General features: G+C 35.3%; 1 protein-coding gene across 1 annotated transcript in view; it reads left to right on the top strand.

Moving 5' to 3' along the window:
• tnc (tenectin) overlaps positions 1–20191 on the top strand; it is a 338614-nt gene that overhangs the window by 295681 nt on the left and 22742 nt on the right. The window contains exon 3 of the mRNA XM_067761737.1: positions 5907–5945. Within this exon, the coding sequence (XP_067617838.1) occupies positions 5907–5945 (39 nt within the window). The remainder of the gene's footprint in view (positions 1–5906; positions 5946–20191) is intronic.

Genomic DNA, 20191 nt, shown 5'->3' with positions numbered 1-20191 from the left:
CTCATCTGCCTTGCAGATGCCGTTCGGAGTCGGCATAAAACATGTAGGTCCCGTCCGGCCAATTTGTAGGGAAAATCAAGAGGAGCACGACGCAAATTGGAAGAGAAGCTCGGCCTTAGATCTCTTCGGAGGTTATCGCGCCTTACATTTATTTTTTATTTTTTTAGAAGTGTGTGAGAATGAAAACAATCCCTGGAAAGAATGGGGATAGGGAGAAATATACATCTATATTGGGTAACTATGCATATTGAAATATATTGAAATGAAAAAAAACGGCTGAGCTAGCTAAACAGGGCATATAGCTCGATGCTTGTAACGTTGACGTTGCATTAAGATTGGACGAGATTAAAATAAAGCGAGAGCTGTGCATGAATGAGAAAGCAGTAAAGGCGAGAAGGCACACGCCAATCTGTAAAGTGTCGAAGATCATGTACAGGTTTTACAATATTAGATTAACAAAGTTACTTTTTTCATTGAAAAGGGGGACTGTGTGCTCATGATATATTTCCATCAGAGTCGTCTACCATATGGTGACGCCTGTGGTAGACATTAAACTTACCTCCGCCATAGACATCAAAAATGTTAGGAATTTAAAATTGTCATCGATTTAATTCAACAAAAGAATGCATTATACTAAATTTCTATTTACTTCCCATGTCCTGATTAACGACTAATACTTTTCATTGAAACCTGTGAACAAATATTCGCTAACATAATGCAAAAAAATGTCACAACATCAACGACAACAAGTAAGGACGGAACTGTCTGCGGCTGTGCAGAAGACTTCATACCTTTCATGAATGGGGCTGAACAATAATCTTATCCCGTTCGTAATCTCCAAATAATCGGATGTATAAGATAAGAAATATATAGTGAACAGATGTACATACCTAAACGATTTTTAAGATAAATATAAAATAAATAATAGGTAGGTACTTTGTGTGAGGATGCAAAGCTTCACGTTTTTGTGGTCTGCATGTAAAAACTATGACTACGAATCACGTGTTTCAAAAATATATGACGTAAACGTAACTATTTGATGAAATTTGTTGAAATTTTAAGCTTCTAGCTGTTAAAATGGGACAGAAATTGCGCAAAGTTTCTTATCTGAACAATCGGTTGTATGAGATATATACTATATACAATCAATCTTTATGATTTTTTCAGACAACAGTATATGCTATATACGTAAGCAATTGTTGAAATTTGAAACCTCTAGCTCTTAAAATAAGGCAGTATTTACGAAAAGTTTCTTATCTGAACAATCTGTTGTGGGGGATATATACTATATATACGACCGATCTCATCATTTTCAGACAACAATACGTGCAATATGCTAAAGTATATGGTGAAGTTTGAAGCTTCAATCTGTTAAATTGAGGAAGATATGACAATGACATGAAAAATGCTCTTTTTATGAAAAATCGGTTGTATGGAGGATATATGCTATAGTGGCCCGATCCGGCCGGTTCCGACAAATGTCTAATCGGACACCCAAATACACCCGCTCACCAAATTTTATCAAGATATCTCAAAAATTGAGGGACTAGTTTGCATACAAACACACAGACGGACATAGCTAAATCAACTCAGCTCTTTATCCTGATTATTGCAGTATACTTAATGGTGGGTCTATCTATTTTCCTTTAAGGACTTACAATTATGGGTTTCGTGACGAAATTATTATACCATTTCGTATTCATGAAAGGTATAAAATGTAGACATAAAACAAGCATAACCGGCAATATATAACCAATTAAATTGCGAAAGACGTAAAATTGCGAAAAAATGCCACTTTTAATAACAAAAAAGCCGAAATACAAGATAAATGAATGGAAAATATTTTCAAGTGTTAAATGTAAGCAACAACAATAAAAAAGCAGCAGCGCCATAAATAAAAAGTTAAGCAGTGCAATCCAGTTAACTTTGGAAGCATTTCATTATCAGATGATAAATGCAACAAAGCAAGGCCAACAACAACAAGTGAAATATTTCAGTTAAATCGGCAAACATTCAAATGCGAGAAAAAACAAGAAAAATCTTACTAAATTCACGTAAGCTGCTGTAACAACATGAAAGTGTTGCTTGTATTGCGTGGCAGCATATCGCTATTGCTCTGCTAACAAATATAGTTGCATGCAACAACAAATGTGTGTACAACAATGATATGTCTTTTACAAGTTCAACTACTGTCTGGACACTTTTAAAGGCGAGCATGCGCTTATATCCGCAGTTCTTTGTACCTGTGCATGTTCATGTCTCGTTTTTGCACATACCAACTGCATACATACCTACATGCAACGTATGTATGTAAGATTGCCTCTAAACAAATTGCTAAATGCTGACAGATAGTGGCAAGTCGCCAACATTTTTGTTTGTTAACAACTTATTTGTTAGATGCAATTGCTGCAACAAAAAGGAGCAAGCAATCTGTGAGTAGTGTTGCAAATTGTGCTCTTGTGTGTGTGGGTGCGAATTTGTTTTTGCCTTGATTTAGTGAAGGCGCGATTTTAATGATTTTGCACATCGATTTCCTCGTTTGGTTTTTTTTACTTCCTTTATATTAGGTCAGTTGAATGTTTGTCCGCTTTTCATACAAAATTTTGGAATCGATTTTTAAGTAACTTCTCATTAAGCTACAAACACGAAACTTTACACATAGGTTAGAACACTGTGACAATGTAACAAAAGGAAAAAATCAGTTAGGTGGCGCACGGATTGAAATAATTAGATAACAATTTGAAAATTTTCAAACCAGCTTTTAAGTAACTTCTCGATGAACTAGAGAGTTGAAAATTGAAACTTAATTCAGAGGTCGATGACAGGCGATGACACGATACAAAAAGATTCGCTAGGGGGCGCACGGGATGAGATATTTAGAAAAATCGTACGAAACGGAGGGAATTTTGGGATTGATTTTTAAGTAAGTTCTCATTGAGCTACAAACACGAAACCTCAGAGAGAGATTAAGACACCGTGACATAGGAACAAAAGGAGACAAAAATTCCGTTAGGTGGCGCACGGATCGAAACAATTAGATAATAATTTGGAAATTTTAAACCGGCTTTTAAGTAACTTCTCGATGAGCTAGAGGCTAAAAATTTAGAGGTTAATTCAGAGGTCGATGACAACCGATGAGACAATACAAAAAGTTTCGCTAGGGGGTGCACGGACTGAGATATTTAGAAAAATCAAACGGAACGGAGGGAATTTTGGGATTGATTTTTATGTAAGTTCTCATTGAGCTACAAGCGTAAAACTTAACAGATAGGTTAAGACACCGAGAAAATATAAGAAAAGTAGAAAATAAAATAAAATAAAATAAAACATTGTAAGTACTTCCTTTATATAAATGGGCAAAAATCAGCGAAAAATGTCTCCCTAAATAAAGACATATTCTTGTTAAACTTTGATTTTTAAATTTTGACAAAGAAATTGTAAAAATATTTATAAGAAGTAAAAATATAAAGGGGAGGGAAATTGATTGACTAATAATATCTCCTTTCCTGCCAACTTTCCAATCCAAGTAATGTGCGCTCCACTTTTATATTTCTCATATATATTTTTGCAATTCCTATGTTAAAATTTAAAAATCAAAGTTTAGCAAGAATATGCCTTTATATAAGGAGACATTTTTCGCAGATTTTTGTCCATTTATATTAAGGAAGTGCTTAAAAGTTTTTTATTTTATTTTTATTATTTGTTTAAATTTATCAAAGACTCGGCAAAAACAATCATTCTGCCATTGATGTTTGTACGCTAGAAGTTAAGGCAGGGATTATTAGCCTTATAAAGGTAGATGGCTCAAGAACATGGCTTTATTGATGTTGGCAAAACGAACAATCAGGCATTCATGTTTTTTTTTGTTGCTGTAGCAGTGCTTTGCCTCATACAATATATGCGACCGATCAAAAATTGTCATCAATATCCTCTAACGGGAGTCCAAGAAAACTTGCTGTTCAACAGGGGCGGACCATAATGAGAGGGGTGCTAGAGGCGTTGCTTCCACAATACAGTTAAAGAGAAGGTTGGTGTAATGTGGCGACACGTCACAAGCAGGACATATGTTTTGTATGTCGGGGTTGATTCTGGATAGGTAAGAGTTTAACCTGTTACAGTATCCAGATCGTATTTGAGCTAGAGTGACTCGCGTTTCCCTGGAGACTTTGCACTCCTCTTCTGCAAGTGTTAGGTATTGTTCTTTGAATACAAGGTTCACCGAGAAATTTCTGGCGTAGAGGTCCGACGCCTGTTTATGGACTTCACTGAGGACCTGCTTGTATTTTTTGACTTCATACGGCTGTGTTCTCAGGAGATGGCTCCTTAAGCCCCTGGACGGTGTTGGCTCATCAATCAGATATTTGTTGGGATGCCCAGGTTTCTGGGTAATAAACAGGAACTGTTTGGTTAGCATTTCATTTCTCTCCCTAATGGAGAGTATTCTCGCCTCATTATGTAGATGGTGTTCTGGGGACATAAGAAGACAACCCGTGGCGGTTCTGAGGGCAGTACTTTGGCATGCCTGTAGCTTCTTCCAGTGAGTAGTCTTTAGGCTTGGCGACCATATCGTGGACGCGTAGCAAGGAATCGGCTGGCCAATTGCTTTGTAAGTCGTAATGAGCGCAAGAGATTTGAGGATTTTATTGTGGCTCTAGGTTTTCAGTACAATTGCGGCTGCTTGCTCACCAAAATGTAGATCCTGATCAAACGTCACACCCAAGACTTTGGGTGTAAGACATTCAGTAGCGTAGTGCCATTGACGTGTATGTTCAAAATGGTCGACATTTGGGACGTCCATATTGTAAGTAAGGTCGCCGATAATTTAGTTGGTTATAGTGTCAGGTTTCGCGAGGCGAAAAAACTGGAGAGATCAGGGCGGTAGCAGAGCATTCATCTCTAGATTTTATATAATGCTCAACAGTTTACCCACGATTTCCTTCCCAACCGACGCGGCACCGTATCCGCAGGATACTAGGATTTGTTATTTTTAATAATGGTTCGAAGTTGTCCATTCTTAGACTACTATAGCTACACCTGCCAGCAACTTTTCAATAATTTGTTGTCTTTCTGCAAGATTTAACTAAACCGATACATTTTTCAGAACGCCAATTCTAAAGCAGAGTTAATTTTAAAAATGTGTCAAATATGTATGAGTTTAACTCCTTATGTCAGGTTATTAAAAAGGCAACTTGACGATAAATAAATATAACCTTTTGAATTTCCCTTTATTTGAATAATTTTTGAGATATCTTTTTTCGATTAAACGTTTCATTTTCTGAAGATTTTGTTATGGTGCATTACCCAGATTTTTTTTTTTTTTTTGTAAATATCAAAGAGGTGACGAATTCTGCAATCTTGCAATAACGTACATCGCAGTATAGTTTATGGCCACGAATTCATTCGCATTTGTGGATTCCCTGACTTCCCAGTAGCGCTTCTCGTTAACCCAGCTTTGGCAGGACATTGGCTATGGTTTCCCTCTTTGGTTCAGAAATTTCAACCTGCTCTTTTTATGTCACAAAATTTTCTCACATCACTATGACTCCTCTATTCCAAGTTAACTTCCCAAATAATGCTATCAATTAGTTACTTACGCGATTCAAAACTATTATCTTCCTCAACACTTTTCGTCTGATCGCTTTAGTTACTTCTATTTCTATCGAAACATTTTTTGAATGCTGTGTCGTTTTCTTATCTAAATGTCGTTTCATTTTTGGGCAATAGTTCTTTCCGAAGGCTAGAGAATTCTGGCAGGAACGAAGCGAATTTTAAATACTTATTACATTATTAAGTATTTATATATGATAATTTGTTGAATATTTTTTCTGAGAAAGTTCAGAAAAAATATAAAAATATAGCTCACATAAATTTGAGTCACACACTAATCTTTCTTTCTTTCGTTTCAGCTCCTTTACAAGATATAACTGAAATTCAACAATACACAGGTAAGCTAAAATATCATTAAACAAGTAAGGAAGGTTAAGTTCGGGTGTAGCCGAACATTACATACTCAGTTGAGAGCTATGGTGACAACATAAGGGAAAATAACCATGTAGGAAAATGAACCGAGGGAAACCCTGGAATGTGTTTGTATGACATGTGTATGAAATGAAAGGCATTAAAGAGTATTTTATGAGGGAGTGGGCCATAGTTCTATAGGTGGACGCCATTTAGGGATATAGCCATAAAGGTGGATCAGGGTTGACTCTAGAATTTGTTTGTACAATATGGGTATCAAATGAAAGGTATTAATGAGTATTTTAAAAGGGCGTGGACCTAAGTTCTATAGATGGACGCCTTTTCGAGATATCGCCGTAAAGATGGACCAGGGGTGACTCTAGAATGCGTTTGCACAATATGGGCATCAAACGAAAGGTGTTAATGAGTATTTTAAAAGGGAGTGGGCCTTAGTTCTATAGGTGGACGCCGTTTCGAGATATCGTCATAAAGGTGGACCAAGGGTGACTCTAGAATGCGTTTGTACGATATGGGTATCAAATGAAAGGTGTTAATGAGTATTTTAAAAGGGAGTAATCCTTAGTTCCATAGGTGGACGCCGTTTCGAGATATCGCCATAAAGGTGGACCAGGGGTGACCCTAGAATTTGTTTGTACAATATGGGCATCAAACGAATGGTGTTAATGAGTATTTTAAAAGGGAGTGGGCCTTAGTTCTATAGGTGGTCGCCTTTTCGAAATATCGCCATAAATGTGGACCAGGGGTGACTCTAGAATGCGTTTGTACGATATGGATATCAAATTAAAGGTATTAATGAGTATTTTAAAAGGGAGTAATCCCTAGTTCCATAGGTGGACGCCGTTTCGAGATATCGCCATAAAGGTGGACCAGGGGTGACCCTAGAATTTGTTTTTACGATATGGGTATCAAAAGAAAGGTGTTAATGAGTATTTTAAAAGGGAGTAATCCTTAGTTCCATAGGTGGACGCCGTTTCGAGATATCGCCATAAAGGTGGACCAGGGGTGACCCTAGAATTTGTTTGTACAATATGGGTATCAAAAGAAAGGTGTTAATGAGTATTTTAAAAGGGTGTGGGGCTTAGTTCTATAGGTGGACACCTTTTCGGAATATCGCCACAAAGGTGGACCAGGGGTGACTCTAGAATGTGTTGTACGATATCGGTATCAAATTAAAGGTATTAATGGGAGTGGTGGTTGTTTTAAAGGGATGTGGTGGTTGTTGTATAGGTGGTCGCATTTTCGAAATATCGCCATAAAGGTGGACCAGGGGTGACCTTAGAATTTGTTTGTACAATATGGGCATCAAAAGAAAGGTGATAATGAGTATTTTAAAAGGGAGTATTCCTTAGTTCCATAGATGGACGCCGTTTCGAGATGTCGCCATAAAGGTGGAGCAGGGGTGACCATAGAATTTGTTTGTACAATATGGGTATCAAAAGAAAGGTGTTAATGAGTATTTTAAAAGAGTGTGGGGCTCAGTTCTATAGGTGGACGCCTTTTCGAGATATCGCCATAAAGGTGGACCAGGGGTGACTCTAGAATGAGTTTGTACGATTTGGGTATCAAATTAAAGGTATTAATGAGAGTTTTAAAAGGGAGTGGTGGTAGTTGTATATGTGAAGGCGTTTTCCAGATATCGACCAAAATGTGGACTAGGGTGACCCAGAACATTATCGGTTGGATACCGCTAATTTATTTATATATGTAATACCTGGCAAGATTTTAAGGGTGTTTTATTTCGCCCTGCAGAACTTTTTCATTTTCTTCTACTTAATATGGTAGGTGTCACAACCATTTTATAAAGTTTTTTCTAAAGTTATATTTCGCGTCAATAAAACAATCCAATTACCTTACCATGTTTCATCCCTTTTATCGTATTTGGTATAGAATTATGGCATTTTTTTCATTTTTCGCAATTTTCGATATCGAAAAAGTGGGCGTGGTCATAGTCGGATTTCGTTCATTTTTCATACCAAGGTAAAGTGGGTTCAGATAAGTACGTGAACTGAGTTTAGTAAAGATATATCGATTTTTGCTCAAGTTATCGTGTTAACGGCCATGCGGAAGGACAGACGGACGACTGTGTATAAAAACTGGGCGTGGCATCAACCGATTTCGCCCATTTTCACAGAAAACAGTTAGCGCCATAAAATCTATGCCCCTACCAGATTTCAAAAGGATTGGTTAATTTTTGTTCGATTTATGGCATTAAAAGTATCCTAGACAAATTAAATGAAAAAGGGCGGAGCCACGCCCATTTTTAAATTTTCTTTTATTTTTGTATTTTGTTGCACCATATCATTACTGGAGTTGAATCTTGACATAATTTACTTATATACTGTAAATATATTAAATTTTTTGTTAAAATTTTACTTTAAAAAAAATTTTTTTTTAAAAGTGGGCGTGGTCCTTCTCCGATTTTGCTAATTTTTATTAAGCGTACATGCAGTAATAAGAGTAACGTTCCTGCCAAATTTCATCATGATATCTTCAACGACTGCCAAATTACAGCTTGCAAAAGTTTTAAATTACCTTCTTTAAAAAGTGGGCGGTGCCACGCCCATTGTCCAAAATTTTACTAATTTTATATTTTGCGTCATAAGTTCAACTCATCTACCAAGTTTCGTCGCTTTATCGGTCTTTTGTAATGAATTATCACACTTTTTCGGTTTTTCGAAATTTTCGATATCGAAAAAGTGGGCGTGGTTATAGTCCGATATCGTTCATTTTAAATAGCGATCTGAGATGAGTGCTCAGGAACCTACATACCAAATTTCATCAAGATACCTCAAAATTTACTCAAGTTATCGTGTTAACGGACGGACGGACGGACGGACGGACGGACGGACATGGCTCAATCAAATTTTTTTTCGATCCTGATTATTTTGATATATGGAAGTCTATATCTATCTCGATTCCTTTATATATGTACAACCAACCGTTATCCAATCAAACTTAATATACTCTGTGAGCTCTGCTCAACTGAGTATAAAAAAATTATTACGACCTATCCCAATAAAATGTTGTAAGTTATAAATTTTGTTAAGAGGACGTACCACAGCGAAGTCATTAATAAAGTCATATGTTGCTGTTGTTGTTGTTGTAGCGATAAGGTTGCTCCCCGAAGGCTTTGGGGAGTGTTATCGATGTGATGGTCCTTTGCCGGATACAAATCCGGTACGCTCCGGTACCATAGCACCATTAAGGTGCTAGCCCGACCATCTCGGGAACGATTTATGTGGCCACATTAAACCTTCAGGCCATTCCCTCCCTCCCTACCCCCAAGTTCCATGAGGAGCTTGGGGTCGCCAGAGCCTCGTCTGTTAGTGAAACAGGATTCGCCGCGGATAGGTGAGGTTGACAATTGGGTTTGGAGAAGCTATATATTGCGCTGGCAACCTAAAAGGTTGCGCTACACAGCCCTTTTAATCTGGTATTTTAGTCGCCTCTTACGACAGGCATACCTACCGCGGGTATATTCTGATCCCCTAACCTGCTGGGGTAATAAAGTCATATCGCTGGAGACCGTTTAAAAGAAAAATAATTTCTTTTTGTTTTTATCGGCCTATTGATAAATGAGCTATGGCAGGTTGTCTGAAAATTTTTCTACTTACTATTCCAAAAACAAAATACAATCTTTCAAATTTAGAAAAATTTAAAAATAACAATAATTATCATTAGAAAAAAATTATTGTTCTGGCCTTGAGCTCGAATCGAACCTTGAATCATTTATCAATAGGCCGATAAAAACAAAAACAATTGTTAATAAACCATGAGCACTTGGGAATGTCAAACAAAGTAATTGACAATAAACAAAAATCCAGCATTATCAGTGATTTGCACCAGATGGCGCAACACTGAATAAATATAGTTGGTAAAAAGGAATAGAAGTAGCAAATTTGCCAGTCAAACAAACCACCGCTGTATAGCTAAATGGTTAGCGCAGCATGCCTAAAGCGTACTGATGATGAAGGCTTAGCACCCTTCGAAATGGATCTATCTGCGCAGCTATGGCAGGTTGTCTGAAAAATTTTCTACTTACTATTCCAAAAACAAAATACAATTTTTCAAATTTAGAAAAATTAAAAAATTACAATAATTATCATTAGAAAAAAATTATTGTTCCGGCCTTGAGCTCGAATCAAACCTTGAAAAACAATGTCTTTGACAAAAAATTTTTAGTTTTACTTAGTTCTTCACAATCCTCGTCTGCGCGCGTCTCCCTTTTCTTATCACTCTCTCTTATTTGCTTCCGCCTTTTCAATACCTACGCTATATGGCGGCGGCCGTGGTGTTATGGTAGCGTGCTCCGCCTACCACCTGGTTTCACGCCCCGGGCAAAGCAACATCAAAATTTTAGGAACAAGGTTTTTCAATTAGAAGAAAATTGTTCTAAGCGTGGTCGCCCTTGGCAGTGTTTTGCAAGCACTCCAAGTATATTTCTACCATGCAAAGCTCTCAGTGAAAACTTATCAGCCTTGCAAATGCCGTTCGGAGTAGGCATAAAACAAGTTAGTACCGTCTTGCCAATTTGTAGGAGAAATTAAAAAGTGCACGGCGCCTAAAATCTCTTCGGAGGTTATGGCGAATTACATTTTTTTTTTATTCACCTGAATGTAACATCAAATTAACGTAATATATGAAAGCCGTTGTAAGCATATCGGGCTGGATGTATTCATGGAGCAGGTTTTGACAAGAAAAACTACGCGATCTATCCAAAATTGCTCCATAGCACCATACCTAAATTCTACACTTTGACGTTATGAAATTGTGGGCAGCATTAGAAATAATGTATTTAATGCAGTTTTTTTATTTAATTTATTCTTGTAGCCGCCGAAATGTTAAGGATGTGGGCATCTTTTTGCCGGGTATGTGTCCCGACTGCTCCAATACACGCACCTTATGGCACTGGCCCGACTATCTCGGGAACGATATTTTTTCATTCCTCGAACCTTTGAGTCTGTGAATTTTAGTTGCCTCCTACGATAAGCATGCCTGTCACGGTAATATTTTAAGTCCCTCAACCCGCTGGGATCGTAATGCAGTGGTTTACAGGATGGGTACAATGCGTATATGTGGGGCTCTCCCCTTAATATACTAATTTTCAATATTCTTAACCAAGTTAAATGCAATTCCTACAAGAAATAACATAAGAATTTGACCAAAAATAGCATTTGTATTTCGAAGCGCGCAGTCCTATAGCACGGCGGTTAGTACTTAACTATCAAGAGACTGTACCAATAGCCGCATACCCATCGCCGTTCCAGAAGTGATATTCATTTTCTCATCCTTTTCGCAGTGACATTCATTTTGTCATGCTTTGCACCCTCTCGTCTGATTCTCAAATTCCCTTTACCCTTACTCCGCCTTCAGACCATATCCTTTTTCTTATTTTCTTTCTCTCCCTCTACATAATCCCATATTACTACACAAATTTACCATCCCTATTAAAAGCTACTTGGGTTTCCTAAAAAATGTGTTACGTGTTGATCTTTCTATCATTTATATATAAATCCACAATGATTTTAATCCATTAAATACTTATGTGCTACAAATTATTACGCTTAATTCAAAACAATACATTTTTAAAACAGTAATAAAACAAATGGTTTTAATTACGTAATAACCAGCAAAATTAGCCATAAAATTAAGTAGCCAAATATTTAGAAATAATATGACATAAACGTTGGCAAAAAAAACCATATACTTAATTGTTTATTTCTGCTCCACATACATTTTTTTTCACGCTCTGACACCCCCTACTCCAAATGAGCTCAAAACAACACCAAAAAAAATCCATTTTACGCTCGAACTTAGAGTCAGTTTCGTATAATTATGTCAGTCTGTGAAAATCACACATTTCTTGCTAAAAAGCTTATACATATGTACATTTAGCTATGATCGATTGTGTGAGACTCAACGCCTGCCAAGATTTGTATCTAAATTTATTCAAATATCAGGCAGCTAGATCAAAATTAGCAAATCAAAAATTTAGAATGTTGAAGTTATGCAAACTAACGGTCTCTTTTATTAAATACGGGCCGATTTTTAAAATCGATTACATAATAGCTTCATTTTACGCAAGGAGAAGACTTACAAAAACTAGCATAATCGGAAAGGGCAGTCAGATTTTCATGGTAACGTTCGAACCGCTGAACTTTCGAATAAATAACTCCAATATTCAGTATTGCAAAATGGTCTTCATTTAGACTACTTTTGGAGTAGTACTTCACAATTACACTTCAGTAATAGCTTGCTTAAATCCAACTGATTGATTATCGCTTCCAACGCGCTGCTTTTATGCTCTCAATTAGCCTCGTTCACCTATTTCTCCTAAGGCCTGGACGTCTCACAAACATGCTTTCTAGAACAGTTGTATATTATGTTTGTTTATTTAGCTATATGTATGTACATATACTTATATGTAGTTTATATTGTTCTTCTAGCCATATGCATGTGTATATGTGAGTAACAACTTCTGCTCTTAGCTACCGGCTACATATATGCATGTGAAATAATCTCTCTGCTTCAAGCTGCTGATTATGTGTATGGAATATTCTTCGTTGCCTTGTACATAAGTGTGGCTGTTTGCTTTAATGTGTTTATGTACATAAGTGTGGCTGCTTGCTTTTTTTGTTGTGATTATTTACGAACAGCAGTGATGCTAATATTCGCCACTATATTTACTAATTTTAGTGCCTCGAAGCAGTGTAAATTTTTGGGTTGTGGAGCAGTTGTAAATAACACATTATGTTTTAGCCGTTTTGGAACAAATTTTATCCAGGTTTCGCTTCAGCACCTCAAAAACAAAACATGATATATGACATGAAACTTAGGTTCCGGTTCTCTATGGTGGCGAGTTCCGGTACATATGCTGCCGAACTAAACCTCGTACTCCTCCAAAATAATGAGTAAATTGCCAAAATTTTTTCAAATTTTTAAAAATGACGTAGAAGCTTCGTTCCTGAGATACTTCAAGAGCGTTTCTTAATTGCATATACCAATATTATTTTTATGATAACTTTTTTTTCTTATTTTTATAACTAATGTGCAGACATCTGGAACAGCTATGGTGATATGTTTACTGCGGAAGTCCCTAAACCTCAACTTAGAAGAGGAGTTTCGGCTCGCTATGGCCATTCAAGTGATTTTTTGCTCATTTGCTAGATATCTATTTACATATATTCTCTTTAACAACAATTTCCGTTGAGTGACAAATGTCTGTTGCTGATTCCATGGACGCACTCAATTTGTATACCTTTCATGAAAAATGGTATTTTAAATTTGGTTCGAATGTCAAAATTTTAAGTTCTTAAAAGAGAACAGATATATCCACCAATAAATATACTGAAATTATCAAAATGACGATCTGAGTAGATTTAACTATTTCCGTCTGTCTTCCTGTCTGTTAGAAAGCGAACAAGCCCCTCAATTTTTGAGATACCTTGTTATATATGTTATATTTTAATGTCCGATTAGACAGTTTTCAGAACTAACCAGATCGGACCACTATACCATATATCCGTCATATTGCCGATTTATCAGAAATGAGGTTCTTTGCCATATCTTCCATAATTTAGTAGATAGAAGCTTCAAATTTCACCAAATGATGTTTATATAAAAGGGTTTTCATATTTTCCATCCCCTTTTTAGCATCTAGAAGGTGCAAATATCATGTCATAGTTATTCTCTGTATACAACAAAGACCTGAAACTTTGTGTGAGTATTATCAATGAATATTTTTTTTGCAATTTATCGAAAATCTCGCTTATTTTCATCTATGCTCTAAATATTACACAACTTATATAGCCGATTATTCGCATATTGCGAATGGCAGAAAATTGTTGCTCAGCTCAATTCATGAAAGGAATGAGGTCTTCTGCAGAGCAAAAGATAGTTCCGTCCTTGCTTGTTATTTATCAAAAGTTGCCAGTTTCGCAACTTTTTCCGTTAACTTAAATTGAGATAAGCGATTAATCTATTTTTCCCTGTTTCTTGTACACTATTATGATTCGCATACCAACTCCGTTTCTCAGATATCTAATTTGTATTCTGTGCCCGCCGTATAGTGTGTTACGATTCGTATCGAAATCAAGTTTTCTCTCAAACATTAAATCAAAATAGCTCTAAAATCGTGAGTCCGAATAACGATATATGTGAACTAGAGACTTCGCTTATTTATAATTTATCATAATTTGTGTAAATAGTTTGGCAATTTCATATTTATAAAAGAATGGATTCCGATAGAAACTCTGATACCCGATACAGTGATTTCGGTTCCAGTAAACTTAATTTTGTAACATCACTAGTTTAGACAAATTCACACGCTTATAAATGCTGCTAAATGCCTTTTACCATACTGTCAAATTATAGTAATTTTTTTACTCTTTCGTGTATCATTGTTGACAATTAAAAATAAATAAAAATAAAGCGGAAAAAAATTGTGCATTAGCATGCTCATATTCCACTAAGTGTTTATGTACATTAGGGTGTGGCAAAATTAAGCTATATTTTTTTTAGACATGAAAGACTTCAATGAAGAAGAAAAAATTATGCTAGGTAAATTAATAGCACTGGATCACAACTTTTTTTCTGCACCAGAGACGCCATTATGAAATTCCTATGTAAAATCACCCCCTTATTCCAAAAATCAAGGTTATTTTTAATTCTATGGTAAGGTTTTTGAGATATTTACGAATTACGGTTATTTCAAAAAAATAAAAAATTGGGTCCACTTAATCATATATATCTCAAGAACGAATTAAGCAATTCCAAAACGGTTTGAAGTTTTTAAAAGGTAAAAAAAAATAAAAAAAGTTCTTAAAAGGTAATAAATATATCCATTTAATACTTAAGTATCCTACTGGTACATATTAAATTCGCTAACTCACTGATATACGAATACTAACTACCAGCAGAGTACTGAAGTATTAAATGGATATATTTACTTGAATGCTTATAACTTTTGTATTAGTCCATCGATTTTGTTGAATAAAAGCTTGTTTTTAAACGGTTTTATTTAGCTTGAGTTGACAGGCAGGCCGCATGCACGGCCGCACGGCCGTTGTGAACGAATCTTGTAATTGAAATTTAAGTAACTTCCCGATAAGCTACAAGCTTGAAACTTGGAATATAGTTCAGAACCCGATGACAATGCAATAATAAGAAAAAAATCGCCGCTAGGTGGCTTTTATTTAATTGTCTGATCGACACCCTAGATTGATAAGGAGTGTGATGACTAGTACCTAGGACCTACCTAATTATTTTCTAGCTATTCGTATTATTATTATTTCATGTAAGTATTGTTTTCAATAAAACCGTTTAACTTAAAAATTTTTTTTAATTATTTTATTTTTGTAATAAATCAGAGCTTAGAGAGAAAAAAAAAATCTGCAAAAAAAATAAACAGTTTTCGAGATCCTTCCTCGCCAAATACAAATCTATATATATAAAAAGAAGTGTACATTTTGATTGTCACTCCATAACTCGAGAACCGATAGAAAGATTGCCATGAAATTTTTAGGAAAGATACAGGAAGGAGAGATGATGGTTAGTTGATTTTGAAATCCCAAATCGGTTTAGCCATTCTTGAGTTATGATTTTTTTTTAGAAAAAATTCAAATATGTATATAAAAGAAGGTGGTGTTAGTTACACTACGCATAACTCAAGAACGTATGAACTGATTTGGCTGAAAATTGGTGGAGAGGTAGCTCAGAACCAGGGAACGGACATGGGATACTTTTTACTCTGGCTAGGGTCTTGAGATCAAAACGTGGACCTGGGTAATCCTGGGATATGTTTGTAGAGTATGGGTGTCAAATGGAAGCTGTTTATGAGTAATTTGATACTGGATATTTTTCGTACCCCTGGGTGACTAGGGTCTCGAGATATGGGTCAAAACGTGGACCCGGGCACCCCTAGAATTGGTTTATACAATATGGATATCAAATGAAATCTGTTGATGTGTACTTTAGTACAGAGTAAGTTTTACACAGCTGGGTGACTAGAGTCTCGAGATATAGGCCAAAACATGGACCAGGATACCCCTAGAATGTGTGTGTATTATGGATATCAAATGAAAGCTGTTGCTGAGAGCTTTAAAGTAATTTTCATTGTGATATTCCATTTAGTCGCATCAACCTGGTAAAACTGATAAATATGCATGCGAAGCCGAAATAAAGACATGAAATAATAATAGCCACATACCTATTTACATACGTCCTATTCGATTTGCCTGAAATTTGGTATATAAATTTTCCTATATTAGTATTTACGATGCTTTTTTCTGGGAGACAGACCAGAGACGGACTGGGACTGTGATTAGGACTAGGACTGGGACTGAGGCTGAGACTGAGACTCGGAGTGGGACTGGGACTGAGACTCGGAATGGGACTGGAACAAAATGCATACCACCAAGAATGAGAAAAACTTGAGAGAAAAGAAAAGAGCGATGGAAAAGACTGAGAAAGAGATAGAATGAGACGAAGATGGTGATAGATGAAGAAAAAAATACGGAGGGAGGAGTGAATACAAAGATTAGAAAAAAGTGTAAAGGGGCGAGGGCAGAGTTAGATGGAAAAAGCTTATTAAAATGTATGCAGATAGATCAAAAATTTAGGGCAGAACAACGTCTGCCAGTTCTGCTAGTTTTTTTATATTTTTTAAAAAAAAATTGAAAAAACCCGTAATGATTGTTCGTTATCTTTGAATCTTCAGTGCTAGCAAAAAGTATTGTATGCGCATTTTATAGCAAATTTTATTACCTTTTAAAAACTTCAAAGTGTTTTGGAATTGCTCAATTCGTTCTTGAGATATATGTGATTAAGTGGGCCCAATTTTTTATTTTTTTGAAATAACGGTAATTCCTAAATATCTCAAAAACCTTACCATAGAATTAAAAATAACCTTGATTTTCAGAATCAGGGAGTGATTTTACATAGGAATTTCATAATGGCGCCTATGGTGCATTTTGGCTGTAAACCAGTGTAGGTATATTACATTCACATTGCGCCATAAGCTTGGGTTTATGGACCGTCTTAGAGTTTATCAGTACTGTTAAACTCCGAAATGGATCATAAACTCGGGGTAATGGCGCCATGTGAATGTGGTATAAAAAAAAAATTTCCGAATAAAAAGATATGCGAAAAAGTCTTTATTTCCATTTTATAATAATAATAATGCATACTCAAAAATGTTCTAGAAAAACAAAAATTGAAGAAATTGAAACAAAATTTGAAAATTTTGATGGTAGTTTTTGAAATTTTGATTAACTCTCTTTGACATTTTTTCTAATGTGGTTTCTGTTAGGGAATTTGCGATATTTTAGATGAAAATTATCAATTAAGCTATGAGCTACTCCATTTAAGTTTTTTTCAGCATAAACCAAGTATGTACTTATTTTTGTGAGTATATTGCTGTTTAAACGTTTTTGTTTTTGTTTTTGTATTCAATAATCGAATGTACCTAGATTTAAATTTTTTCTTATCACACTTATGCTGCTATAATCACAAAAAATTTATAGGCTGCCTTGTTTTGATTTCGAATTCAAAACACATTGCGAGCATTTTCTATTAGCAATATAGGAGTATTACATATATGGAGTAACCGTATATAATGTTCTGATAATTTTTAGTCTCCTGGCAGGATCGCCAAAATATCAACATTCAGATTGATATTTTTAAAAAATGATTTATTTGATGTTTGAAGTAAACAATTTATTAAATCAAAAATTTTCATTTACAAAACTAATGTGATTACAAAATATTTAAAATTTAAATTATAAAATACAAAGTTAATAGTTTTATAACAAATAATAAACTCTATATTTAATATAAGTAGATAACTCTAAAATAAGAACCGTTTTCTTATAGGAAAAAGGGAATCGGACATATGAAATGTGTTTGAGTGAGAGTTATAATCTTGACACAAACACCGGAAAGGTTCGTTAAGTTCGAAATTAATTCTACGTTGTTTTAAAAGTAGAAGTTTGTAATGCCTCGTAGTTCGGCAGGGAACATTGAAGGTTACTTCGTTCAGAAGAAATGGGCTTGGAATCCATTCACTCAGAAGTTTTGTCATAAATATTACGCCAAGCATTTCCCTTCGACTAGCAAGAGTTTGAAGTTTGCTAAGTTTTAATAGATTAGTGTAAGGTGGAAAATTAAATAAAGAGTGCCATTGAAAATTCTTAAAGTAAAGAGTAAAACTTGTTTTTGTATTGATTCGAGCCTGTCAGTATGGACTTGAAAACATGGAATCCAGACTATTGAGCCATACTCTAATATCGGTCTAACCAATGTGTGAATAGGGGTTTCGTAACGTAGAGTTCGCTAAACTCTTTTGACTACCTTTTCACAAATGAAGCTAAGTTTGCAGTTCATTGTAACTCCCAAGTCTGCGAAAACATTAACACTTTCAAGGTTTTGGTTGTTAATTGTGTAAGAAGCTAGTTGTAAAAGCCTACGCGAAAAACACATAAATTAACATTTTTGAAGATTAACTGCATGTGGCTCACATTGCACAAAGTTAGCTACAGTTTAAATTCGTCTGAAGAAAGAACGTTATGCAGGACTTTTTCATAACTGGTTTGGCATCATTTTGAAACTGCCTTCAGAACTTTCAAATATTTTGAGATAAACTTTGCAACCATTTTAGATTACGTTGAGAAATTGTTTAACTCATTCAAATAACTTTCGGGATCAATTATGTGTTATATTAAAGACAACCTCTATTGAGACAGATATGCAATGATAGTAGTCTCGAATTTATCTCGAAAATTCATATAAGTCATCACGAAATGGTATCAAACCAACCACCAATTGGCGTAAATTTATATAGAAGTGTTTCCAAAATGACGCGGTAGTTTACACAGAATAGCTCTCTTAACAAACAAAAAAAATTAAGTCAATTTTTGGAAATTTTCAGCGGAGCTGTGTGAAAGCTAATGACCGTTTTCTCAAATGAACGTTAAAATTTCTGTGACTATAAACACACACGGCCCTAAATTTTTTTAAGAAATTAAAGCGGCCGCTGTTTGGTTTTTGACCAATAAAGTCTTTACAATTGAGCAATAATCTTAAAAGTTTGTGAAATTATAGATTTGAGTATGGGAAACGTAATGGTTTTAATAACTTAATATCGCCCTTAATCGACTTGAACTCTTATTGCTTGCTGTTGCAGATGCACATGTATAGGTATATGTAGATATTTTTGTTCACTATACTAAAAGCTTTATTGCGCTGCGTTTTAAGTGACTATCTCCCAACCTTTATTAAAGTTCTTTTAAATTTATTTTTGCACACAAAAAAATATTAAAAAGTGCTCACCCTAATATACATGGGTATATAGATACATTTGAGTGACACTAACATGAGTACATGCATAAATAAATCGTAAATCATATTTCACACCCATAAATTTTGTTCCATTCATACTTTTTATTCATGCTCTTCATGCATATAATTAAATGTGTTTTGTTGTTGTTAGTTTTTTATTGTTGTTATAGTTGCTGTTGTTGTTTATGCATACAAATATGTGGGCGCTTATTTGCATTAATCATTTTATCACCTTATTTATGCACTTTTGTCGTGTTTATGTTTTAAATTTAATGTTGTCACGTGATAGTCATACAAGCAAATTTGTCACTCACTAATGAGTTATGATTGTCATGTGGGTTAACGTAATGATAATTAGTATAATTAGCTGCTCACATATATTAATTCTATGCAAGTGAAACATTAATTAAATATTACTAAGTAAGCGCATTATTTAATTGGATGCGCAAGCTATAATAAATTACGGTTATGTTATGAATTACATTACATTTATTAAATGAGGAATTATTGCTGCATGTGTTTATATAGCGACTTATTTAATGATGCAGCAAGAATTAAATTTGCGTCGTGCTCCTTTAAATTTTTCCTAAAAATTGGGGAGAAAGGGACCTACATGTTTTATACCGACTCCGAACGGCATCTGCAAGACAGATGAATTTTCACTGAGAAGCTTTTCATGGCAGAAATACACTTGAAACGTTTGCTAACTGACTGCCGACCCCGCTTAGAAAAACTTTCTTCTAATTAAAAAAACGTTTCTCCACACTTTCGATGTTGCTTTGCTCGGTTCTTGAACCCAGGATCCTCAGTATGCTAGACGGATGACGCTACCCCTACACCACGGCGGCATCTTTATTATCTTTTGACTTTAGCCAAC

This window comes from Eurosta solidaginis, chromosome 1 (genome assembly GCF_040869045.1).
Source record: "Eurosta solidaginis isolate ZX-2024a chromosome 1, ASM4086904v1, whole genome shotgun sequence".
Lineage (NCBI taxonomy): Eukaryota > Metazoa > Arthropoda > Insecta > Diptera > Tephritidae > Eurosta > Eurosta solidaginis.
The sequence above is the reverse complement of the archived record's forward strand: the minus strand, read 5'-3'. Positions and strand labels throughout refer to the sequence as shown.